The sequence below is a fragment of the Chaetodon trifascialis genome, chromosome 10 (assembly GCF_039877785.1).
Source record: "Chaetodon trifascialis isolate fChaTrf1 chromosome 10, fChaTrf1.hap1, whole genome shotgun sequence".
In the NCBI taxonomy this organism is placed as follows: domain Eukaryota; kingdom Metazoa; phylum Chordata; class Actinopteri; order Chaetodontiformes; family Chaetodontidae; genus Chaetodon; species Chaetodon trifascialis.
The window spans coordinates 20,826,072-20,852,199 of NC_092065.1; the positions used below are offsets into that span (position 1 = coordinate 20,826,072).

The window sequence follows — 26,128 nt, forward strand, 5'->3', positions numbered from 1 at the left end:
TGTTTTAGGTAGCTAGTGTTAGCAGGATAACTAGCAAGTTAACAATTACATGACATGGATTACAGTCATTCAGCAGATTGAAAAAATAGCTAATTACCAAGCTGACTATGTTACTAATGTTACTAAAATAACTCTGTACTGTAAAAATCAATATTGGAACCCAAAAAAATAATAGCTAGGTGTGGGGAGTTGGGGCTGACATGCCTTTGTCTCTTCAAACACAATGCTGTGTTGCTGCTGCAAATAAATGGGCCATAACATGCAATGTTGAACTTTTGCAGCGGTAGCGCACAGTGGCTTTGATTCAGCTGGTTAAATATTACTAATAAAAGAGCCAATAAACTAATTAGAGTTAGTGCCAGTGAATAATCCCAGTAAAACAAATATAATAACAATATTTAAGCAGCCTTAAAACAAGGCAAGAAAAACAACCGTAATAGAAAATATTAGTAATATTAATTACATTAAAACATCTTAAGGTAAGGGGAACATATTGGTGTATGGTACGATCCCTGTCTGTCATTGCCAGCTAGATTATCCCTGAAAATGTCCCACAAAATGATCTCTAGAAAATACTGGGAACCCTGAAGTTGAAGCTCTGTGATTACAAGTCAGATAACACATACTTTATTTTCCCCTTAGGGTAAAGTCTAATAGACTGCCAATAGACAAGTTTTTTTAATTTGTTTTATCATTATGAAGGAAGTGTTGATTGCACAATCATGATGGCTATAGAATAAAGTGTTTTGATTTGCACCCTGTAAGCCTCGCTTTCATTATGCATTTTTGTCTGCCACTGGGAATGATGAAAATGAAGATTGACTTGTGATCCAGTCAGGGTGGCACCAGTTCTGTCTGCTTTAATGTCCACTATAGATAAAATAAATGAACGCAAGCTTTCTCTCCTAATGTTTTCTTCTACTCCCCCCTCCATCCAAGTGTCAGCCCCTGCTGCAGTTACTTGTTTGTGCAAGCAATGCTGTGTTTGACTATTGCTTTTCTGATGACAATTGACATTTCTTCATGGACTTTGTGAAACAAATGCGATAGATCCTGTGATGTAGCTTGTTGCTGGGCTCTGAGGCAAACGGAAAAAGAGCCTCTTGTGTGATACCACATGGGGGGGCTTTTTTGCAGAATTGTATTTTTCATTTATTATTATATATTAGTAAAGAGCGTATTATTGTTCGTTTTTGTTTCAAAATCATAACTGAAATCATAACCTCCTCGGCGGAAGTAATTGCATAAAAAACAAGAAAACTGAAAGTAGAACGTGATTGCTCAGTGACCGTCCTAAAGCAGACTAACAGCTGCTGACCTGTCGTGACAACAACACACCATGCACACTTCTCGTGGCTTTTCTAAGAAAGTCTGGTCCCACCCTAATTGACAGCGAGACAAAGGAGGTGTCTCAACTGCCCGCAGAGTGCCTCTGCAGTGCCACTGTCAGTAACCACACTCGCCGTCTCTCACTCTCATTGCCTGTTATATTAGCCGGGTTGTAAGACGTGAACCTTTTGTTTTACGACTTGTGTTTTCTCATTTCTAGAAAAATCTGTAAACATAGAAGTCAGCATCAACTACAGTCTTATCAGTCGTTTATTTGTTAACCTTCTCATAACAGGAAAGACATCCACTGTGAACTTCAGACTTGGACTCACAAGTGTTATTTCTACTCATATACAGGTAGCAACCTACATTTGTGGTTATCACTGTTGATCGATGTTGCCACGGAGGCATTTTGATAACAGGAGTTAGTTGTGATGACTCGGCAGGATCATAGTTAACTATCTTGTTCATGAAGCATGGGTGCTACAGAGATGAAACATTTTGTAGCACAAGCCACAAAATTGTAGCATGAACATAAAACATCTGCTACCATCTCTAAAAACAACCATAAATTGTGCAGTTCATCACTTAAAAAAAGCATGTGATGTTGCGTACAGGGCTCCATCCAAACCTGAAAAAGAAATGTTTTCAGACAAACATTTTCTTTATTTTCCTGCATTGTTAAATTTCAGGGACATAACGCCTCTTTTTATACAAAACATCCAGATATTACGCTTCAAATGGGCAGGACCAATCTCAGTAAATCATCATACATACAATATCATTTATATTAAACTCATGCTGGTGTTTTTATTCTCTTATTTGTGAATTACACAAAAAAATAGGATGTGGTGTAGCAACTAAAAACTAGAATCCAAAGGATTTCTTTGTTCTTTAACAGAATGCTTCAGATTCAAGTCATTGGCCACAACTACAATCTGTGAGCAGGCGTCACTTAATAAAAGGACACATTATTTAAGGGTCGACTCATCAAATCTTTTCTGGAGCCCCCCTGCACCAGCAACAGAACAAGAGCTGCTGTTCCTCATCAAAAGTTGGCAAAAAGTTGTTAATTTTCACTCATTTCTTAGCACAATAGCTCAAACTTATTTTAAGATATTGAGAAGTTAAGTGACTGCCCTGATACTAAGTTAAGATAACTTATTTCAGGTAAAGAAAAAAATCACTGTTTTTATTCAAATTATATATCATCAAGATGCTGAAAATGCTATTTCTCAACCATCATTTTATATATTTACATGAGATGAGAGCTGAATTTGTATTGTTCGTTTTGCTTGTATTAACATGCTGCCTAGAGTCATTCATTTTCAGTTGTCTAAACCTGTGACATTATTTTAGCACAATATGTAAATGTTATACTGCAGCCCTGCACAACCTCGCTGGTACACTGGAGATACTGTATCTTTTTGTGCATATTGTTCATTTTCTGTTTGGCAGATAAATCTTTGAAAGATATGTGCCACACTGATAAAAAAAAAAAAAAAACGAGGCTGAGAGTGTCTATCACGTTATCGTGGTGTTTACAGGCACACTGCTTCTGTCTTCTGCTGTGTGTTGGAGTTTGACACGCATGCACTCTCTCTGACGCGCGCGCACACACACATACACAGCGACAGGGACTTCATAGTGCATTCAAGTGCACCTCATAAACTCAAAGAATACATAGACCTACATGTGTCAATACTTTCTTGCTTTTGAACAGCATGCTAAAATCACAGCAATAACCCATTCATTTAATTTCATTCAGCAAACTCAACCATATGCTTGTACCACAGATCTTCATATACCGCTGGGATAATTTTCAATTTTTATTTTTTATTTTTTTTACTGCTGCATTATTTAATAATTAAATACTGAAGTCATGCATGTGTTTTGGCTGGGTCCCCTTGGCCGGTGGGTCAGAAAGTTAATTTTGGACACATGCATTGACACTCAGCATGCAAACATTTGATATGTCAGATGGAGCCCTGAATACATGGGCCATGCATTCCCACCATTTAGCCAATCAGATGAAGACCCAGATAGCTGTCACCTACCCTCAGTTTAATTAATGTCAGTCAGATTGGGGGGAATACGTTTAAAATGCCTGCATGTTTTAATAATATCTCTCTCTCTCTCTACATATATAGAAATACATATAGATAGATGGCTGGCTCCCTTCCTCAATGAAATGAATGGGTAACATGTTTTAGTGTGACTGCACCTCTAGAATAATTGTGCAATTTGTCTGACAAGAGAGTCAGAGACATGTCACTTTTGTCACTCCTGTACATGTACACAAACTCCTGAGAGGAAGTCTAATCAGCCAAAATAAGTGAAAACACATGTGGTGACGAATCCTAAATATTAAACATGATTCCACACCGTGTACTGGAGGACATAAATTATTTGAGACTAAACATGCAGGGCTGAATGCCTACCAGGGTCCATATTTGCACTGGTGCTTTTACTTTTAGTAGCACTGTCTCCAGAAAGGGCTAGAAAATGGAACTAAATGATGGTGGACTGGATTGGACCCTTGTTTACAAATGCCTTTAAGGCAATGATGAGTACAATGGGCTGCACCGATCTTGTGAGAATGTTTTAAAAATGTACTCGCTTTCCGAACAGATAAGTGGGACCAGCAACTACCTGGAGGCTCCACTGGCCTGGCAACTGGTCTTGGCATAGAAATAGTTTGGCACATAACCCCCATAAAATGCAGATTATCGGTTTTACACTTCAGCTTTTGTATGAATTCAACAAACAAGATATAAATTGTTAATTAGTGAGCTTTAGAGGTGCTGTTTGGTGTATTTTTGTTGCCTTGGGTGAGAGCTAGGCTAGCTATTTCGCAATTTCCAGTCTTCGTGCTAAGCTTAGTTAGCTAGCTACTGATGATAGCTTTGTATTGACTGTGTACAGACATGATGATATGTTTTACCCAGAATTTGCTTAAAATGTATGACTATTAGAGAGTTAGTCCTACAGGTGTTTGTATATTGATTTGTTAGATGAAGAGCTGAATTCAAAAAGGGGTTTCTTCAGTTTGGATGATCTCAAACTTCGAACACATCATCAAGGTAAACAACACCTTCACCTGTGCCATTCCTGACATGTGGAGCACCACTGGCTCTGTGCCTGCCTCTCAGGCTCTGACCATGGTTGCTCCAATAAATTGTCAAAATAATCCTCAGTTACAAGTTACCTAACTACAGCAAGCAGTTAACTTTTCATGTGAATATTTTCCTCCCCTCACAGAAGCCTTGTAGCCTCATCACTGGAGGATGCAAAAGCAAACTGAAATCATGTCCGCTGTACCTGTAGGGCTCTGCTGTGGTATTTGATTTGCCCTGCTCCCGTGTCAGTCTACAACAACTTTATTTGGCTTAAACATTGAAAACACAACATCATAAATGTATCCCAAGGTTCATCCAGTTTAACAGTTTAACATGCCCTCCAGGAGGGGTGCACCGCATTGTCAGTGATGAATAATAATAACCAGGGAGCCCTGCCGAGCCAAACAAGCCCATAGACACATAGATGTGTTGCTTTTGACAATCTGTAAACTTGTTGTTGGAAAATAGTGGCAGAGTGAGACCTCTTACTTTTTCTGCACCAGCGAGCAGCTAGCCCAGGTCTGACAATCATCCACCACGTCAACGTCATGACATTTCTCTTCTTTTACCTGTCAGCCTGTAAGTAACACTGTGTTTGTTCAGGCAAGCGCTCTATGACTCTGCTCCAGGTTATCTATCCCCGTGGTGGCGAGGAGAGGATGTGCCAGTGGACAATGTGATGAAGAGACTCACTGATGAGCAGATACAGGCTGGCTGCACTGGCTGGCTAACAAACAGCACAAAGTTTATTTAGTTACCTGAGCAGATCAGCAGCTGGCGGATATAATGTTAGCCAGCCAATGCTTGTGTGATGAGATGTACTCCTTAGGAATTGAAATTTGGTATTGAATGGCGAGGCTTTTTTTGATTCTCAGTAGTATCAAAGCAATTTGGTTGGTGCCATAAAAGTGTCCACATTAGATACACAGCTAGTTCACATACAGTGGATCTAAATGTCATAGGAGGATCCTCCAACTCTGGTCTCTCACTGGTGCTTGTCGTACAGATAGCAGCAGTACTGCATGAGCTAAGCCAACCAGCATGCTGCTGCTGATAGACAACAACTGGTGCACTGCCAAATCTTTCCAGGTAAAACTCGTGCTCTGGAATTTCCATTCCATGCATGCAAGTACATAAATAGACTATTTTGACACTAGTTGTTTGGGTCACAGGTCGCTGCGAAGGAAATTGCACAGTCCCATATTGAAAGGTTCAGGAGGACTGCACATACTGTTACACCCCTATTGTTTATGATGCCAGATGGGATAATCAAACTAAAACTGATGTTGCTCCAATACCGTTCCTCTTCATTGACCTGTCAGTTCTCTGCCGTTACCAGTAAAATCACCTCTTACATCGTTTCACTTGCTGTCATTTTTTTTGCGGTTGCCGTGGTTACACTATGGGCCATGGCAGAAAGTTGAGAGAGGTAAGCGCTCACTGTCTGAAAGCAGCTTTCAAGTTACTCAGGTATCAGGGTGTTGCAAAGATGACTGTCTTGCAATATATTGCAGAATCGCCAGTGTTGGTGCGATGGGCAGAATATGCTGATTGCATTGTATTGTGAGCCGCCCTGTGATTCCCAGCCCTGCCTACCTCATACAGAAGCCGCACTTTCATTTCACGTTTCGGATGCATTTCACAGTGACCTTTTTATAAGGAACACTGATGGAGAATTTTGCGAGATCTTGCGTTGTGAAGCGAATGGATTAGTGAGCGGCTGATGTAAAGTGCGAGTGGGTGAAATTGTGATGAAAAATGTGACTTCTGTCCGGGCTTCTTCTCTTTTTCTTTTTTTGCCTAGACTCAGTGTGTTCATATTTGCGCTACAATGCAAAGAGGGTAATCAAATATACTAGACTTCAGCATGGATGCCCTGTACTGATCTATAGAGCTGAGGGGAACTGCGGAGTCAGGTGATAATTCTCTGTGCTAATTACTGTAACGACACCTTTTTTATGATACAGTTATTCGATGTTGGTATACAGCTATTGATAAGTGCAGCTTTAAAGAGACTGAACCTGACAGAGGCCACTTAGCAAATGTGCCCAAAGATTGCATCAGGCTAATTTCATGCTGAAACTATGAGATGGTGAATCGTTAGTTAACACATTTACTTGCTTTTGTGATTCCTTTCGTGCCATTACAAAATGAACAAATGGGTGTAAATTATGAAGACGTTTTAAAGGAAATACTGCAGAACATGTAGGTGTGCAAAGGCTTGAGGAGCGGTCATCAGAGGGTTTCTAGTGTAACACAAAAACACTTAGCAACCTCCAGTAAAGTGTGATCAGCTTCACTGCTGAGAAGTGTGACTACACAAAAGTGTGAATCATTTCAAAAAGGCTGCAGCTATTAAAAGCAAATAAGACGGTGAGCCAAACTAGCGTGTACTCTCTGCCAGCGTTGGGCTGTGGTTCCTCTGCACAGCCTTTCATGGACATTTGCACACAAATGAATTTCCAATAATAATCATTATGTAGACGAGTTTTTCTTTTTAATTCTGTTTTCATGATCAAGGCTGATATTCTAGTCTGATGAAATTTGTCACGATCGATGAATGGAAGTGTGTGGTATATCACCAAATAGTATATGATAGGGGTGTGAATCTTTGGGAATCTCTGCAGTAGATTCGACTCTGATTCTTAGATGTGTGATTTGACTCAGAATCGTTTCTCACCACTGAAATTATTTATGAAACCTAACTGGCAGTTAAGATGAATGATCTGCTGCCTTTTCTTTAAGAGCATCAATTAATGAGTTAATTTGAAAGCATCTTGCAGTCTGCATGTGAATAACAAAATGAGGGGGAGCGTTCTGCCGTGTTGTTAATGTTGTATCTCCAGCAGAGGGGAGCATCCTCTCCACTGCCTCGTTAGCTCCGGGGAAAGCCGTCGTAGAAGACGTGAGCAGGTGCAGGGTTTTTGAGGTGAAACACACTCAGCACCAAGGTATTTTCTTAACCTTTGCTGGTTTAAGCTGTTAAATACAGGGTGTGTTGATCAGCCAGTCTTGTTTGTTACTGCTGATCGCTGTTCCGCTCTGCTAACATCAGTCTCTGAGTGACAGTCTAGAAAGTTCACAGTGTATCTCCACTGATATCAGCAAAATCTTTTCCCACATCTCCAAACTCTTTCCATCCCTGGTCAGGATGCAAGGCTTGTGATTTGTGAGACCTGGACAGTTGACTTGCTGCCTGGATGTTTCCTTGGCTCATGAACAGGCTTGCTGGCTGCTTCCTGTGTGAGTGGGTGTAGAGTGTAGAACAGGGAAGCAGAGCTGAATGGCTTGCTGACTCACAGATGAACTAGAAGTAGGTGGTGGATGGAAATTGAGGCTGGCTGCTTTTGAGACCATAGAGACTGGCTGACCCAGTTTCTACTCCGGCACCAGTTCCTTTCACTGTTCAATCATGACATAGTGGTTTTCCCCTTGTAGCCCAGAGCTTTGTCCCAGTAAAAGAGCTCACCGAGCCTGTCCTGACCTAGTACTCTGCTGCCTGCTGCTTCAATGGGACTTCTTGAGCTTTGCATTTTGTTGCCAGTGCACATGAATCATTTACGTGACCCCCCAAAGTGATTTTTTTTTTTTTTATAATCAGGCAACCTCTTGTTCATCTGACTAGCAAACTAAAGCATGGACCTGATAACTGTGGCTTCTGTAAAGATTCTCATTCATCCAGCTCATAGTACTTCTAAATGCTTTAAAAGACAACTGGACTTGCTTGAGGTCCTAGAAGATGTTTCTCTCATCCAAGAGGCTTCTTCAGTTCTAACTTCAAGAGGACAGATGCCTGAGACTCCTTACCAGTCAGTTAGAAATGAAGAAGCGTGAAATAGTGCTGTTCTCATACAATCTTTATTGTTAACACCAGAGTACGTAGGCAGATTCCCTGTATGTGAGAACATACTTGGTAATAAATCTGATTCTGATCATCAGCTGGTGGGGATGCTGATGACCCATCTAGGACATACAGCTGTAGCTTCAAGCAAGCATCAGGTGCATAACGAAGAGCCATTTTACAGGGTTTAAAATGAATCAGTTGGAACAGAAAAAGTTTGCTGGAGAGAGCGTTTTTAACCATCCTCATGAAGCTAATATTAGCTTCGTTAGCTAGCTACAGCTGGCCAAATCTGCCAGTCGTCATTTTGGCGGACAAAATCAATGATCACAGGGTATAAATGAGAATCAGAAATGACTAATTTTCTATATACTCTATATGTGCTGTGTGTGAATGAAAGCTGTAATCTGGCAAGTTATATATAGAATCAGCTGAGCTGTCAGCACTGTTGTGGGTGTATAGTCATCTCAGAAACCTTTATAGGGTTATTTAAAACATGTTCGCACAAACTTTCAAGTGTTTACATTGAACAACAACAACCATGCAAATTAAGATTTGCAAACAAGATAAAACAGACAGCTTTTAGCTTTCAGCTGTGCATTAATGGAGCTTTAGGAAGTGATCCAATTAGCCCAGATTCAATTATGACATTTTTCAGGTCAGCAAGAGCGAGCATAAGGATTTGTTTGTGTTCTGTGTGATGTTGCATATAAGTGGTCTTATTTATATTGGTGTATTTCATTCTGTTTACATTTTTAGATCCATGGAAGATTAGACATGCACCTGGCTGACTTTTCTCTTCATCTCTCTCCAGGTGTTGAACCTGCTGCTTAAGGATCAGATCATTTCGGAGTAGACTGACCATCAAAACTGGATGAAACTAGGTCAGGCTGAATCAAACCAGACTCAGACCAGATTAGAACGGAGCCGACCAGACTGATCCAGAAAATACCAGGTCCGTCCAGGAGACCTGTTCCAGTTTCCTATCCAGGTAACTGAAGCAGCCCTGTTCTCCATGTGCAGGCTGCTCCCACTCATATTTCACAGAGCTCAGTTTGAACCGAGGCTGCCTACTGATCTTATACATGAGTCTGACTCATGTGAGAACTGCCTGAGAGTTGAATACGTGAACAGAAAATAAAGAGATTTTTGTTACCTATTCATCCTGTCAAGTTATAGGATCACAAAATAATAGCTAGCCTTTCCTGGAAACAACTGGTTTCCTCTGGCACCATTGCATTCTGGTCTGTTGATTCTGAGTAACTTTTATCAACAGCTCGATGGTAGTTGTAGATGTGTTGAGTACTTATAAGTGTCTCCATTTACCAAGTGGACAGAAGATTGAGAAGGAAATAGTATGGAGGTATAATATATTAAGATTCCACCATGAGGCCAGTATCTGCTGGAGTAACCAAGTGTTAATGAAAATGTAGGCAATTTAAGCAAATCCATGTTGAATTCTGAGTAATTTTATGTAACAATAAACTTGTTATGTATTGCTTAAATATACCCAGTGCACCAACTTAGTTATGTTTGCATGTACAAATTAAGGACAAAATTTAACGAATTACTAAACTGTCTAATTAAAAATGTTGTATTTTGTGACATCCAGCGCCTTAATTTCTCATCTTGGCCCAGTGATGTAGAAGTGTGCTTCCAGGATGTGTTAATACACTGTGACATCACTTTTAGGTGTGGTTTTTGAGGTGCTGCACAGCACGCTTCTTTGTCATGAGATGAAGCGGCCTTGAAACTTTCAGCCAGAGATTTTCACCCTGGTGTCGAGTCACTCTTTAAGTAAAGTAGCTCAGCTCGGCCAAGGCATGTCTCGCCAAGTGAGCTCACAGTGTCTTGACTAGTCGTCATCGTCTTTTTAAGTAGCTCATCTGAATAAAATTTAGTCAGATTCGGTGGAGAAAACACCACAAGTTAATTTAGATACTTCTGGGTTGAAATGAGGGAAGTGGAACACACATGACACATCGCCACGCCTTCGATGCATGTCCCGTAACTGATACGGTGACCTAAATCCTCCTTTGAAAACCGTAACCATGACATACAGTATCTCCATACATGCAGTCACTTAGACAATAATGGCTTCCTGTTTATCCTGCCGCCACATTTGACCTGGCTGTTTGCCGCGTGTGTCCAGGCAACTGTAACTGTGTGTCTGTGTTTTCCTTCAGTGTTTTGACTTTTTTTTTGCACAGTTTCAGAATGACTCCTGTCCTGCCAGGACTGACAGTTATTTGCAAACATGATCTTTTTGCATGTTCACAGTTGAGGGCTCCAGAGTGGATGGAAGGAGATGATTTTAACACAGAGGCTGTGATGAACATCTGTGGTGAGTGTGACGTCATGTTCTGCCTTTAAACAGGGACACTCCCTGTTACATCAGCAAATGTGTTTGCCCCATCCTAAAGAAAGACATCTGTTATCTTTGATTTCCTTCCATGTATCAGCTCTCTGTGGTTTGTGAATACTTTTTTTTTTTTGTCTTGGCCCCTAAAACTTCTGTCTGCATGCCTGAAACTCACCCAAGTTTCCACAGAGGCTGCATTGATCTTGCCCTTTAACTTGTGTAGGGATTCCTTGTCACAAAGTATTGCAGTCAACAAAGATTAAGTGACTAATGCTGCACATGTCTTGGTTATTAGTGGGCATTCCATTGACATTTTTGAAGATGCACCCATTACAATCAAAAACCCCTCATGACTCATGACTCGTGTGGCTTCTGGTGCAGCTCCCTGATGCATGCTGTGTTTGGAACAGCTGTGCTGCCTATGCAATGTACGTTTTCTTCTGTTGACATGTGTTTTGATGAATATCCATGGAAACAGTCAGCACTGCACTTTGTTTTTGAGTTTCCCTTATGACGGAGGAGCTCGCAAACCTCTGTTTTGTGGCCAAGTAAAGAAAAGCAAAGAAAGTAATTTTTGATTTCCAGTCAGTCACGCTTTTCGTTTTTGCTCTGCAGATGACCTGATGGCAGACCAAAGGATGGACATCTCGTCTACAATGACTGACTTCATGTCCCCCGGGTCCACCGACCTCATCTCCAGCTCCATCAGCACACCTGGCATGGACTACACCCGCAAGAGGAAGGGCAGCACCACTGACTATCAGTAAGGGCACCAGGAAAGAGAGAGAGAGAAAGAGAGAGAGAGAGAGAGAAAAAGGGAAAAGAGGGAAGGGGAAATAATGACGACTGACAATGAAACAATGGAAGGAAAGTGAAGAAAAGAATTATGTCAAGACAACAAATGGTATAAATGAAGAAAAGATGGCGTGAAGAGAAAGAAAAGAGGAAAGTAGGGGACAGGGAGAGACAGAAAAAAGACACGTCTAGCCTCATTATCCTAATGACTGCATGTACAGATGTCTGAACACTTGATAACAAATTAACCATTCAATTTGTGTTTCTTTGCAGAATTGATGGCTTCTCCTTTGAGTAAGTTCAAACATGACTGACTGTTAATGGATTTGGTTTCATTGATCTGAATCTGAAATATCAATGTGACTCACCATGAAATGTTGAACAGACTTATTTTAAGTGCTGTGGTTATTTGACTGTTCTCTGATGTTCTTGTTGAAACTGATGTCTCCTGTCTCTTCCTCCTCAGCGACATGGACCCAGACAAAGATAAACTGGGAAGGTGAGTGGCCACCATTACCATGGCGATAAAGTGGGCGCTTTAATCGTCTGTATTGTACTTCCTCTACTTTTGTGCTTTTCCCCGCTGCTCCCATTATCCAGTTTCCCTTTTACATCAGTTAAACCCAACTTAAAGGGCTAGCTCACCTAAAGCAATGTTGTCAACACATTCGCTGTGTAGCAGGGTAGTGGGTCATGTGAGTCGTGGCTTGCTAACGTACAGAGAGTGTCTGACAGTGTGCGTGGGACGTGGAGCATCTGATTGGGAAAAAAACCCCTGAAGTTAAATAATTTGGAAAATTTGGTCAGAGGAAAATAAAGGAAGCGTGGGCGCATTATGGAGAAATGTGGCTCAATCGATTTTACAGTATTGATAAAATAATATGAGTTTAAGGTCAGACGAATCAAATCCACCCAGTAGTGAAACACTATCTCAACTGGAGCATATCCCTGTGACATGTTCACTTGACCGCCTCCTGTTTTAGTTATGGACTGCTTTGCTTTAACGTTTAGCAAAGCTTTTTGTCCTCTTACTTCATGTCAGACCACTTATTTCTGTCATGGTACTGCTCCACAATGAAGCAATGACACAGTGCTGTAGCTCTGATCGTATTTTCTGACAGCAGGACTCAGAATCTGGGGAAATAAAACAGTCTGCATGATAGATAGGTAAATAAGAAAATCTGTTTTTCTTTTGTAATTTGGGAGAACTGACCCTTTAAGCTAGTTTTAGCTGGTTTAAAAAGGAAACTGGATAACTGAAGCCTTTAATTTCAGCACAAACATTCTCAGTGCTGTAAACATGTGAAGTGTCATTCATCTTTTAATCTGCTCGGGTCAGGAAAGTGAAGAAATCTTTCGTTTTGTGCAGTGGGTGGATGCTGGAAATTCTCATTGTTACACTTTTTACATAAGCGTGCGTGTGAGAGAGGCAGGTTTTAATCAAAACTACGTCATATTTGTATGCCACCAGTCAACAGATTGTACAGTCAAATCTAACCCCAGAGCATTACGCTTGTTGCATAAGCTTTGATGCCGTTTAAACCAGCAAATGAGGTTGGTTACAGAACCTGTGAGGTTAGCCATGGCCCCATTCCCTCCCCCTCCCTCCCTCCCCCTCCCTCCCTCCCTCCCTCTCTCTCTCCTTTCCTTGCTCTTTAAAATCCCTCCTGTCTCATAAATTTAAACCTCAAACCTTCAAGGTTACTATTTTTCTTTTTTGCCCTCTAATAATTCTGTGTTTGTCTTTTCAGTGACCCACAGGGCCGGATTAAGAATGCCAGGTACACAAACTCCTTTCCGTTCTCACTCTCTCATTCCCCCTGCCTTGTAATCTCTCTTACATGAATTAAATGTCACTGTCTGATTGGGGACAGAGAGAGCTTTGTGTATGATGATGATAAGAAACTTTATACATTGAAGAGTATATATCTGAGCATTATGTGGAACTGAGGGAATGTAAGAGCAAACCTAATGGCCAATGACAAGCTCTCTTTCTCTTGCATGCAAAGAATTCTCCTTTCAGTAGGAAAGTGAAAGCAGGACAGACAAGTGGGATAGACCTTCAGATGTGTTCTTACAGTCCTGAAGGATAGATGCAATAGCAGAAATGGCATTTCATCTCTCATCTTTAGTGAGCCTTGTTTTCTTAGCATTGAGCTAGCTGATGTGTATTACGTTAGATAAGACTGTGAGGTGATGGATAATCCGCTGTCTGAATTCTGTTTTTTATGCAACAGGTGGAATGAAAGCAAAAAGATTTTTCTACGTGCATGTTTTTATTCGGATTCATGCCAGCAAGATGGGAAAAGAAAGCAAGGTGACCGTCTGTTAACGTCTAGTGCTTCTCCCTCCGCAGAGAGGCTCACAGCCAGATTGAGAAGCGTCGCAGGGACAAGATGAACAGCTTCATCGACGAGCTCGCGTCACTGGTGCCGACCTGTAACGCCATGTCGCGCAAGCTAGACAAGCTGACGGTGTTGCGCATGGCTGTCCAGCACATGAAGACACTCAGAGGTTAGCATGAACTTGTAAAATGGCTGAATACCGGAACATAGCTCAGGGTGTGAGGGGAATGGGAAGCTGTGTTATAAATGACTCGTCGGTATAATTCAGACACTCGGAGTCCATTAATCTATTAGTCAGTTAACAAAAAGAGGAGTTTTTAAATATGTAATTTCAGCTCTGGGAAACAGTGGTAGACGTTTTTCGCTATGCTATGAGACTTGAACTACCGTCTTTGAGCAGTTAGAAACAGGATGGATTAGGAGTTATGATTCCCTGACTGATCAACAGCCCTGCTGACCATCTCTGCATACGTACACGTACATACAAATGTTAAATGCTGTGTGCAGGTGCAGCCAACCCGTACACAGAGGCCAACTACAAGCCCTCCTTCCTCTCAGATGATGAACTGAAGCACTTGATACTAAGGGTGAGTGCAGCACAAATGATTAAGTATTCAACACATAATGATACAGTGTCAGATAGACAGTGTTGCACAATATTTTATTCACCATACAGTCAATAACATAAAGCAACTTCCTCTTTTTACTGTTTATCTTCATCATTAATTGTCAGTCTTGTCTACTAATTATGATACTCAGAACATCAAGCTGTTTATTAGAGAGCTAAATCATACCATGTATCCCAATATTGGGCCAAAATTTGTATTTTTTCATTATGCAGAATCTATATTTTTGAAATAGCCCATGTTTATTCCAGTGTTTTCTGTGTTGGATGATGCAGGCTGCTGATGGTTTCCTGTTCGTGGTTGGGTGTGACCGTGGGAAGATCCTCTTTGTTTCAGAATCCGTGTACAAGATTCTCAACTACAGCCAGGTATGCTGACAGTGTCTTTATGCGTTGGAGAGAAAAGACCGGTGTCGAATTTTAGCCGTCATTGTTAGCAGCCACTCAGCCGTGAAGGACTTACAGTATGTTTCATATTTGAAGATTTTTCTGAATGTCACTGCAAATTTCGCAGGAGCTCACAGTCTGTTTTTACCTTGTATTTCCTGGAGAGATGATAAAAGCAAAATTTCATCACCATGAGTAATGTCATTCAGATCATCACAACTCTCTCACTGGAGTTGGAAATTCTGTCTGTCTCAGCAGTTCAGCTTTAAATAAAATCTTTAAGCTGCCTTGCGGCACTGACTTCAGAGGAGCCGATGTTTGAAGTTGTTTACGGAAGTACGCTTGCTTGGAGTTGCGCGGTAGTTCTCTACTTGCCTGCATTGTTCTCTGCCTCTTTCCTCTCTCACGTCATTCCCTCTGTTCTCTCTCGCTCAACATCACCCACCGTCTCTAGAACGATCTGATCGGTCAGAGCCTGTTTGACTACCTTCACCCCAAGGACATTGCCAAGGTCAAAGAGCAGCTGTCCTCCTCTGATACAGCCCCACGAGAGCGGCTCATTGACGCTAAAAGTAAGTCCAAACACACGTCATCTAATGTGTAGAATCAGTCTGCTTTATGCGGAAAGCTCCTCCGTTCACTTACGTCTTAATCTGTTGTGTCCTCATTGAAAACTCTCAGCAGTCTCAAGGCTGTCTTCTGACATCAGTAGAAGTATATCAGCACCTAGTTATATTGTCTGTAGGTAGTCCTCATAAAACAGCTTTATATCTCTGTTCTCTGTAATATGAAGCAATATGAGCGCATTTATAGAGCCATCTACATATTATATTACATTTGGTACCTTTGTTACTGTGTGTGGTTTAAGAGTCAGTTTATGGTACCATAGATTTTCCACTGCAAACAATAGAATGATTTGATGTTCTTCCATGATATGTGAGCCTTTAGTTTTGTAACTTGATAGAAGGAATCTGATTACTAAAGCAAGAATAAGTTGGAAATGCTGCAGAATTGAACTCCCTACAGAGGGCCAGTGGCTAGAAATATTTGAATACATGTTCTTAATGGAAAAAGTGTCATTTTTTTTTTTCACTTCAACTGTGAACGCAGCTGGAGGAAAAATGGGTGCCTTAAAATAGAGGCACTGAAAGTAGAAAGGACAATTGAATTCCCCTGCAGGAAGTGTCAGACTGATGGGTGCATTAATAGAATGCATTTTACCAAATTTTTCTCCAAAGTAATTTTTGTGTGTTCTGGATAAAAAAATGGAAGAGAGCAGACAGTAAAAGTGAGTTTTTAAATCTTCTGACCGCCGTGTGTTTGCAGCTGGCCTTCCGGTGAAGACAGACATCACCCCTGGTCCATCTCGACTCTGTTCTGGAGCCAGGCGGTCGTTCTTCTGCAGGATGAAGTGCAACAGGCCCTCTGTCAAAGTAGAGGACAAAGACTTTCCCTCCACCTGCTCTAAGAAAAAAGGTACAGTACTGTTTGGCACTAAAACATGAAGGGAAACTGCAAAACTGAAATTCTGTTAGCATAAAAGTCGCAGACAATCCTCCTCCTGCACTGAAATATAAGGCTGCCTCTCACAACAGCAGTGAAAGCAGCTCTGTGCTGCTTAAAGCGTCTCCCCATCAGTTTTCATCTCTGAGTACCATTCAAGGGCTCTTCTCTCCCTTCAGCCCTTGCCTCACATACTTAAGATGCAGTTTTTTTTAGCCTTTCGGTTCCCTTCTTATGAAAGCAAAAGCCCTGATTTCCTGCTGTTGCTCTTGTTGTATTTTTAGAGGCACATCCTTATTGAAGCCAGGAATCACACCTCAGTTAGCATGAGAGCATCTACATTACACAACCAAGGAAGCTGGCCTCTTAAAGTGCATGTATTTATTAATGTATGCACTTTATCCTTATTTAAACAAACTGCCCTGTCAAAAACAGCATTTTGCATAGAACTCAACACTACAGAAATACTTAACTATACTACGCATGTGAGTTCAGGTCACAGCTTTCACACAAGCCCAAACGAATCGCTGTAGACGGCAAATGCATCAGGGTTTGTTGTTGACCAAAAGTTAAGTTATGTGTGAAACCACCTCGAGTCAGCTTCGGCCATAATGATTTTTAGCAGCGATGAATGAAGCAGAACACTAATGGTGCAGTGTTACATCACTTTTGGGGCTGGGACACAGTGCAGGAAGATTAAAAATTAAAGTTGTAGATGGCATTGAGAGCAGGGGCTCATTCAGTCTTAATGCATTTGTGTGCTGTTGTGAATTAAACGCATAAAGTGTCCAGACTGACAAACTGCATCATTCTGATCAGCATGACGCCATTGTCTGCTAATGACACTCAAGTTTTTCTAACAAACTTTTAAGTCTTTATCTCAGCACACTTTGAGAGGTTTTTTCTTTTTTCGAGTACTTCCTTTTTCTGTCCAGTTCATTGCGTCATCTGTGCTGCAATGGCCTGAGACTGAGAGCAGATGAAACATATGGCTGGCTGCTTAGATGCTGATGGGGTGAACTGGAGTGTAAGCTAAGTGTCTTTATAGTCAGAAGAACATTTGCAGGCCATTCGAGCTCAGTCACGCAAGCCAGATTGGCTGTGTCACCATTCATGTTGAATGAAGTTTTAGCGTTTAGCTGAATATTTCATGGAGGCGAGCTTTATTCTGCCTCTGATGTCGTGCTTTGTGTTTCCAATGGGAAGAAATGGAGTTCGGCAAACCTCCTCAGAGGCACATGGTGATATATTTTCATGTTACTGTAGAGTCATCCGGTCTTTTATTCCGATATTGTTATTGAACTTTTAGAAAATAAATGAATTCACCATAACTGCAAAATTTGCAGCGTAGTGAGATCAGAGCAGCAGCAGCAGCAGCTTCAATCCTCCCTCTGTGTCTACACAGGATGTGTTCGGGCATGGTTCTGCGTGAAGGTCATCCGTGTTTTGGCAGCGCCAAGAGCCCAATAAACAATCACTGTAGTTATCCGCTTAAAACCAAAGAAAAGAGACTTGAAGCAGGTTTCAGCTGCGCTCTGTGTAGACAAGCCAAGGAATGTCAAACTCTGTCTGTAGTTGTCGGTAAGAGATTAAAATACCATCCCTGCAAAGGTCCCTCATGCGGTGTAAATCAACCTTTAGTGTCCTGATCTTAAACCTTGGACTGCGAAGAGAGAGTCATTTCATGGTACTTTGGAGTTGAGCCTAGCCTGAGCATTTTCTTATTGATATCCTGTTATGGACGATGTGAGGGAAAATCCACGACACACTCAAGAATATTTAGTTTGTGGATGGAAACGTCGAGTTTCCATCCACCACCACAACAAGTTTCCAACAGAAACAGAATATGGCTGTGAGGTGACACGAGGCTCGTGCTTTTCTTATTTAGTGGAGTCATTTTGAAGTGAACAGTTGTGCCCTCACCTGTTTATAGATGACAGGTGAATACCGAGAATGTCAGAATGCATTAAAAGATGCATGTAGTGACATAAAGTGTTTCTGAAATGAGATGGTAGTGAATTGTCACATCAAAGCAGATCTGGAAAAGGAAGCAAGCAAATGAAAGAAAGCAGAGTTTAGTTTTTTTTCTTTTCATCTCATCTGTTTTTCATAATTAGGAATGGAAATGTCGCTGTGTGTTTGAACTCTTTGAGACGACTTTAGAAATCTTAAATGTGGCTTTCTGAAGTCGGTTTTGTAACAATTTCAAATGTCATCAGCCAATCAGAGCTGGTTTCATAATCAAAACAGCCCCTTTCAGATTCAGTTGACTGAACTGGAAGAATCTCCCGTCGTCCTCACAGCACGGCGATGGCTTCCCACTAAGATGGCCTCAGTCCATTTCCAGTTATAACCCCTGACACTGTGTCTCTCCTCCACTCTCACAACAGCGGACCGCAAGAGCTTCTGCACCATCCACAGCACGGGCTACCTGAAGAGCTGGCCGCCCACCAAGATGGGTCTCGACGAGGACAACGAGCCCGACAATGAGGGCTGCAACCTGAGCTGCCTGGTGGCCATTGGCCGCCTGCACCCCCACATCGTCCCCCAACCCAGCCTGGCAGACATCAGGGTGAAGCCGACAGAGTACGTCTCCCGGCACGCCATCGACGGCAAATTCGTCTTTGTTGACCAGAGGTGAGACGCTAAAGAGGGAGTGTTTCAAACTCAGACCGAGGTCTGTGACTGACTGTACCTTGGCTTCTCTTTATGATAGCAATATAAAGTTCATCATGCGGCAAGTGCTGTGCAATTAAGCCTCCTCAGCTTATCTCTGTTGTCATTTTGGAGTCTTGTAAAGACGGTTGTAACATTTTGCTCCCTGGACAAAATACTAGCAAGCAGGACACAGGTCCACAGTAATCCCCTGAAAGTCCTGCTATCCACCAGAGGATCTGGTTGTATGACTGGAAGAGGCGGTTTGGAGGTGAACTGGTTTAGTGCTTCAACATTAAATCGCACCTCTACTCCTTGTTGGTGACGTGGGTGTTACTCCCATCTAAGACCAGCAGATTCAGATGGGTGTATTTAGAAATATCAGTAACAAAGGACAAATGACACATTCACGATTCATCCAGCAGCACTGACTCTCCCCTCCGTCGTCATTCTCCTATCAACACTGTCAATGCACAAATCACACGACTGTCCTCACTGATTCCCCCTTACCACTTTAAAGTTTCACTGCTGTTACTCTTAAAATGATAAGAGGAGTGAAAAGGCTTCAGTGCAAAATGCAAATGAGTTTTTTAAATGAAATCCTTTTTTTTTTTTAAAGCCGGTCTTTACGACTAAATTGATACCAAGATGTCTAGATGAGTGTTCTCATAAAGTACTGTAACAAAACTCATCAGTAAGCCATAGAATCTGGATTATATTTTTACACAAACTGTTTTTAAAACAAGCTTTCGCACAGCAGCTGAGACCTCTGACAGTTCAGTGTTAGTAATGACATTCATGGTACCGACAGCTATTTAACTAATACAAAAAATGAATTGCTCCGTCAGAGCTGTTCAGATTAGATTTCAATGCGATCAGTTTCACAGCTCCTGATGCATATTGTCAGATTTTTATGTCATGATGTGTTTTGCCACAGTCATTTGTACAGTTGCCCACCTACACATGTATCATTTGAACAGCTGTGCTTTCGAAGTCTTTTTGTCTTTTCACCCACTGCCACCTTAGAGCGTATCTGCCGCTGCAATTATAGTTGGCTCTGATTCATTTTAAGTCTTTCAGACCTGATGCTATTTACGTCCATCTGATTTCATTTATTCTACATGACCTAAAGTCAACACATGTCCTCAAGCTGGAGAATGTAGCTAACATTGATTGATTGGTTGCTGGCCTTGAAAAAAATCAATGTGCTGAGAGCTCTAACGGTGGTGAGGAGCCACACATCAGTCAGCTGTAAGTAAACACAGCCCGTCTCTGTCTTCTCTGTCTGTCCCTCCAGAGCCACAGCCATCCTCGCCTATCTGCCCCAGGAGCTGCTGGGAACCTCCTTCTACGAGTATTTCCACCAGGACGACATTGGCCACCTGGCAGAGTGCCACAGACAAGGTACCTGCTGACGGACAGGCGAAGTAATCTCGTGGATGTAAATGGTCTTCAGTATGTGTGTGTGTTTACTGACCACGTCCGTGGGTCTGTCCACAGTGCTGCAGATGAGAGAGAAGATCAACACCAACTGTTACAAATTCAAGATCAAAGACGGCTCCTTCATCACGCTGAGGAGCCGATGGTTCAGCTTCATGAACCCCTGGACCAAGGAGGTGGAGTACATCGTCTCCACCAACACTGTTGTCTCGTAAGTAGCCGAGGACACTCACGCCTCTGGGACCGACCATATGTAGCCATGATATCAGAACGTTTCCACGTGTGTGTTCGTCTGTCCAGGTGTCCCATGATGGAAGGATCAGACTACCCGCAATCTGCAGCCTCACCACAGAGCATGGACAGTTGTCTCACCTCAGAGGGTAAAATACTTCTTCATAAACGCCACTCCAAACTGATTGATTAAAAAGAAACAAGCAAAATCACCCCCTGCCGTGAATCACATTCTCTTCCCAATGAATAACATGTCCTTTTCCTGATTGTTGTTGATTGGTAGGTGGAGGACGGCGGGCGCTCCAGACGGTGCCCGGCATCCCCGGTGGCACGAGAGCGGGCGCCGGCAAGATTGGACGCATGATCGCAGAGGAAGTGATGGAGATCCAGAGGTGAGAGCAGATGGGATCGGTGCATTTCGGTCTCAAAAGCTGGGCTGGTCCTTGCCTAGAAAATGCCTGCAGCCTGGTTCAGAAGGCAGCTGATGGCGGTAGAGGTGACACAGAGAGGTGTCATGGCGTGATCGATCAGATATCAGAAAGCAGCTGTACAGTGAAAGAAGACGTGCGAGTGTGTCGGCACTGCAGAGTCTGAATCCTCCAGGCCCACGCTGCGTCAGATAGCTGCTAAAGTTACACCAGTTGCGTCCACTGATAAATGTAGTATCTACTCATTGCCATGGCAACGCTGTCAAATTCCAGTACGGGTGTTAAAAATAAGTTGCATGTAGGTCACATGTCTGGATATCAGCACCTGTTATCTAAGTTGGAAAGTAAAGCGATGAGTCACCGCAGCTTTTTGCACTTGAGGTTGCTGATTAGGAAAAGTGAAGCGTACTTCACTGCAGCTGTCTGTCTGTCCGTCAGGATCCGAGGCTCCTCCCCCTCCAGCTGTGGCTCCAGCCCTCTGAACATCACCAGCACCCCTCCACCCGACACCTGCTCTCCAGGGGGCAAGAAGGTAACACAGACACACACGTTTAAAGACATGGAGACATGTTGATTATGGTTGAGCTGTTGAACTTGATGCATGGACATGTGACGCGTTCTCCCCATGTGTCTCGGTGTCTTCTCTTTGTGGACAAACAAAGGAATCCGAGGACAGAATGGAAACATTCGCAGCTCTGGGTGAAACGGATCTGTGCTCGCAGTGAACTGATATGTGTGTGTATGTGTGTCACGTCTCTAGATTCAGAATGGAGGGACACCTGAGCTGCCAAGCACGGGGATCATTCCCGGACCTGATTCTGTAGGCTACCCCTACTCCAACCAGTCCATCATGAGTGAGTCGGACACAAACACACCGCTGATTCGTTTTAGTTTGTTTGCGTGTGTTCTCCTTTCCAAACATTGTTTTCTCAATGCCTCGTCCCCCGTCCAGGTGACAACTCCCACCTGAGCATAGACATCATGGATGACCCCGGTTCCAGCAGCCCCAGCAACGACGAGGCGGCCATGGCGGTCATCATGTCCCTGCTGGAGGCGGACGCCGGCCTGGGCGGCCCCGTCGACTTCAGCGACCTGCCCTGGCCTTTGTGAGGAAGCTGGAAGGGAAGAAGCAGAGGGAGAGAGGGAGACTCCCTCTTAGCGAGAGCCACTGATGGAGAGAGTTCATTCAGGTCGGATTGTGGCGGCCATGTTCCCTGCCCCTGTACACAACTACACTGCAAAAAATGTCCATCTAGACAAGTGATTTTTTTTTTTATTTGAAAAGGTTGTAGATAAAAGAATGATCTGAAAAGTACTACACACAAGAGGAGGTGAGGCTCTCTCTGCTCTTTGGATTACACTCCAATGAAATTCAGGACAGGTGACCCTGAATTTCAGTGGGGCAAACGGGGTTCAAAACCCCGCTCCAAACATTGTGTTGAGATGATTCTTTTTGCAGTGTCAGTCGCCTGCAGGCGTGAGGTGCTCCCTAACGTCGCCACAGCGAGAGACCATTACTCTAATAGTCCAGGAAGTGGACTGTCACGTTGCAGGATTGCGGTGCTAACGTGTCTGCTGAGGGACTCAACTCTGTCTAACAGTGGCTCTGGGCCTCTGTCGTCGGCAGCCAACCCCAAACCAACACAGGACTCGTGAGACGTTCACAGACAGTGGTTCAAGTTTGACGTGGGGTCGACTGGCGTTGGGTGGAGAGCGCTTGATTTCCGCCTCCTGTCGCAGCCCTCATCGTCGCTAACTGTACGTTCAAGTCTGCTCGTAGGATGTTGATTGGCCGTTGTAGCCAGCTGATTTCCAACATGGGAAACAAACACACACCAGTTTCTCCTCTAGAGGTTTGCTTCGGAGGTTCTGAGAGGTCCTTTATGCCCAAGCCACAAAAATCCACAAGCAGGTGGATTTCAGTTCATTTGAAAAACCCACCAAGCTGCTGTTTCCTGAACTAACATGAACCTTAACAAGGTTTTCTCCAAGCTACTGTAAAGCTCATCCTCGCCAAATTCTGTTTTCCCTGAGGAGTCGAGGGGGTTCTGTATTTTTTTGTTGAAAACTGAAACTACCTGCAGTACTTCTGTGAGAATTAAGTTGTGACGATAAATGATCAAAAATACGATTCGACCCAAACATCAGCACAGTCAAAAGGAGGAGGAAAACATGTTACATGAGCTTGAAGTTCCATGTTGGGCCCATGGAGTCAAGTGAGTGCGTGTGCCACACGCGAATGGCATGAAAATGACGGACTGATTCGGCTCTTGAAGACTTTCCAATTTCTATTGAGTCAAATTTTGATAACACAGAGTCGCCATGTGGGACAGATTTATCCATGTTTAACAACCGATGCTTTTATGTTAGAAAGTGTCTTGGGCCAGTTTTGTCATGTGACCTGCGATCCTGACTACGACCACTACGTTGAGACGACCTCACAGCCCGGTGCAGGTCCTGCAGGGGTCCAGCTGTGGCCCAGTCGCAAGCCTTCAGTATGTAGTGTTTTCACAGGAAAATTCCGTAACCGGTCCAGAGTTGGAGGATTGATGGACTTCTCGGCTCACACTCTGGTTGCCTCTGGTTGGCGATCATGACGCAGCATGTGTTCAAAGCTGATCCGATCCACTGAGGCGGCGCGTAACACACAGCAGGCCCCCACACACACGCAATTAGGTCGAATATAATATGGACCCAGTTCTGTGATTAGAAACCATCTGGACCTGTGAGGACCTGGACTGCTTTGTTCTCTAACGTGTGTCCTCCTGCACAGTTTAGCTGCAAAATCCCTGCAGATCAGAGTGCTGACAGCGAGCACTCTGCAGGAGGAGAACGACATTAACAACACAGCATCACATATTAATGGAGGAAAGGAGGGCAGTCCAATGGGGTGGGAGCAGCAGCTCAGTGTGCAGGTGTGCGTTCAGGGCTGTAACAGCGCGCCTCATGTCTCTGCAGACGTTTTCCCGTCTCAAAAGAGAACAGTTCAGCTGCAGCCGGAGACGATTCAAGTGCTCCTCCACGAGGAAACCTTTTTCACTGCCATGATACTGAGGTCTGCTCCTCACACTCATCTTTCTGCAGGTCAGCGCGTGCTGGAAGGCTAATTAGCATCAGCCCACGAACATAAAAATCTGGCGGCCTGGATCACAGGGTCTCCACCGGCTCACCCTCCCTCGACACTAGTCCCTATACGAAGCACTTAAGATGGAGAAGACAGGAGAGCTGGTTCTGGATCAGTGCTCTGATTCAAAGCAGGTCTTCACCAAAGTATTTCTTTGCCTTTGTGATCCGAATATTTAAAGCGGACCTAACACGTCCGTCATCAGTACCTGAATTTCGGAGCAGCCTCCTTCCAACTTGTTTTGCTGGAGCTGGGAGAAGTTCAAGGGATAAAAATCCCTCGGAGTTAAACTCTGCTGCACAGATGACAGATTTACAGTGGGTGGGTTTAAAAAAAGAAATTCTGCAGTTGCTCACGAATTTGGTCTGTTTAGCACTTGATAATACACAGATGTACTGTGGCTACACAGAACTGTCAATGCAGACTACCCGATCAGCAGAGAGGGCTGTAACGGAGACAGGGGGCGAGTATAGAAACAGATAAATGTGGCAGTGACGGAGGCGACAGTGATCCAGCAGAGTAACGGGGACAGGACTTTCTCCTATTGTTCCCCCGGGACAACAAACAGGGTCAGGAGGGACGGCCAGAAGCGTCCCAATGGAATTCTTCATTTCAGTGTCCGTTTTTTCCTCCACGATAATGAATATCCTCAACACGACCTCGACGCCTCGCCAGCTCCGTGCCGCTCACAGAGTGCCAGTGTGATCGGAGGGGGACACTGAGGAGTGTCAGCAGTGGAAAGAAGTCCAGTAAAATGAAGCGGCCAGCTTTCACATATGTCTCAACATTTTGCAGTGCTGTTTGACACGCGCTCTGCGCTGTGTGTCTGTCCCTCGTTCGTGCCTCTCATGTGTCAACATGACATCCAGCACACGGAGCTAAGCAGCAGTTTTTTCCGAAAGCCAGATTTCCAGCCCTGAAAGTCAACACTCACTGCTGCTCTGAAGGCGTGTCTTCAAAGACTCCTCTCACCATCTGGATGAATAAATAATTCTTTAACTCAAATGAAGTCCTAGCTTGTTTGTGCTGTAGAAGAGAAATGAAAACACCTTATCGTGCAGTTCTATATGAACACAATATTTAGCGCCAAAGTTAGAACGGCTTTGGTTATCTCATGCGTGAGATTTCTGCTGTCAGTGGAATCCCACACGGACCAGAGAAAGCAGATTACTTAGTTTTTGAGTGTTGAACTTTTTTTTTTTTTCCAATTTTGCTTCTCGTTAAACAAACTGAGCAGTGACCGGTCGTTTCCGGCCTCCGTCTTTTCTCCTGCTGCGGCTGGATTGTTTTCATCCTGATGGTCAGAGGAGTCTTTTGGGGTTTGAGTACAATATTGATTCATGAGAGGCACACCTGGGCGAACACATTCGTTCCATACGGGCTTAAAGTTTTCCATCTCTGACTTGAACCAGTTGCGGCTGAACATTTAGCATCCCTTGCAGTCGCTCTACCCAATCGGGGATGCAAAATGGCGCGAGCCACAGCAGTTCCCGTGTCGCCCGTCTGTGTAATCCCTCAGTTTACAGCTGGGTTGAAACAGGACAGTGAAACGCCAGCAGAGCTCAGGCTCCACCCCCTCCGGCCCTCCTCCAATCACTGAGCAGCTGGCGAGGCCCCCCTCTGTATGTTCTAGTGGTTTTCTGTTTCAATGTTTTACACTACACACTACAATAAAGTGTCCCCCATGTTGATATACCCCTCCCCACCTGACAATAATGTATCAAATCTTTAAATATTATCATGTTAAGAGTATACTTTATGCAAATATATATGAGTATGATGAGTGTATTGTATGTATCAGCAGTGAAATATTTTTAAAATAAAATTATTTGTTTCTGTCATCATGGACTTTATATCCACCTTTTTTTTCTCGTCATGTGACGATGTGATATTTCCTTCAGTGGGTGAAGGTCTTCTCTGCTCGACTCTGGTTTAAACCCAATC

General features: G+C 43.3%; 1 protein-coding gene across 1 annotated transcript in view; it reads left to right on the plus strand.

Moving 5' to 3' along the window:
* The window catches only part of bmal1a (basic helix-loop-helix ARNT like 1a), a 28,742-nt gene extending 2,716 nt beyond the window's left edge, over nucleotides 1-26,026 (plus strand). The window contains exons 2-20 of the mRNA XM_070971753.1: nucleotides 9,104-9,280; nucleotides 10,570-10,633; nucleotides 11,267-11,414; nucleotides 11,720-11,740; nucleotides 11,913-11,945; nucleotides 13,198-13,227; nucleotides 13,803-13,960; nucleotides 14,299-14,378; nucleotides 14,693-14,785; nucleotides 15,258-15,375; nucleotides 16,130-16,279; nucleotides 18,697-18,943; nucleotides 20,259-20,365; nucleotides 20,462-20,612; nucleotides 20,702-20,781; nucleotides 20,916-21,024; nucleotides 21,499-21,592; nucleotides 21,821-21,914; nucleotides 22,013-26,026. Of these exons, the coding sequence (XP_070827854.1) occupies nucleotides 10,588-10,633; nucleotides 11,267-11,414; nucleotides 11,720-11,740; nucleotides 11,913-11,945; nucleotides 13,198-13,227; nucleotides 13,803-13,960; nucleotides 14,299-14,378; nucleotides 14,693-14,785; nucleotides 15,258-15,375; nucleotides 16,130-16,279; nucleotides 18,697-18,943; nucleotides 20,259-20,365; nucleotides 20,462-20,612; nucleotides 20,702-20,781; nucleotides 20,916-21,024; nucleotides 21,499-21,592; nucleotides 21,821-21,914; nucleotides 22,013-22,170 (1,917 nt within the window). The 5' untranslated portion in view covers nucleotides 9,104-9,280; nucleotides 10,570-10,587 and the 3' untranslated portion in view covers nucleotides 22,171-26,026. The remainder of the gene's footprint in view (nucleotides 1-9,103; nucleotides 9,281-10,569; nucleotides 10,634-11,266; nucleotides 11,415-11,719; nucleotides 11,741-11,912; nucleotides 11,946-13,197; nucleotides 13,228-13,802; nucleotides 13,961-14,298; nucleotides 14,379-14,692; nucleotides 14,786-15,257; nucleotides 15,376-16,129; nucleotides 16,280-18,696; nucleotides 18,944-20,258; nucleotides 20,366-20,461; nucleotides 20,613-20,701; nucleotides 20,782-20,915; nucleotides 21,025-21,498; nucleotides 21,593-21,820; nucleotides 21,915-22,012) is intronic.
* The last annotated feature ends 102 nt before the right edge of the window (nucleotides 26,027-26,128 follow it).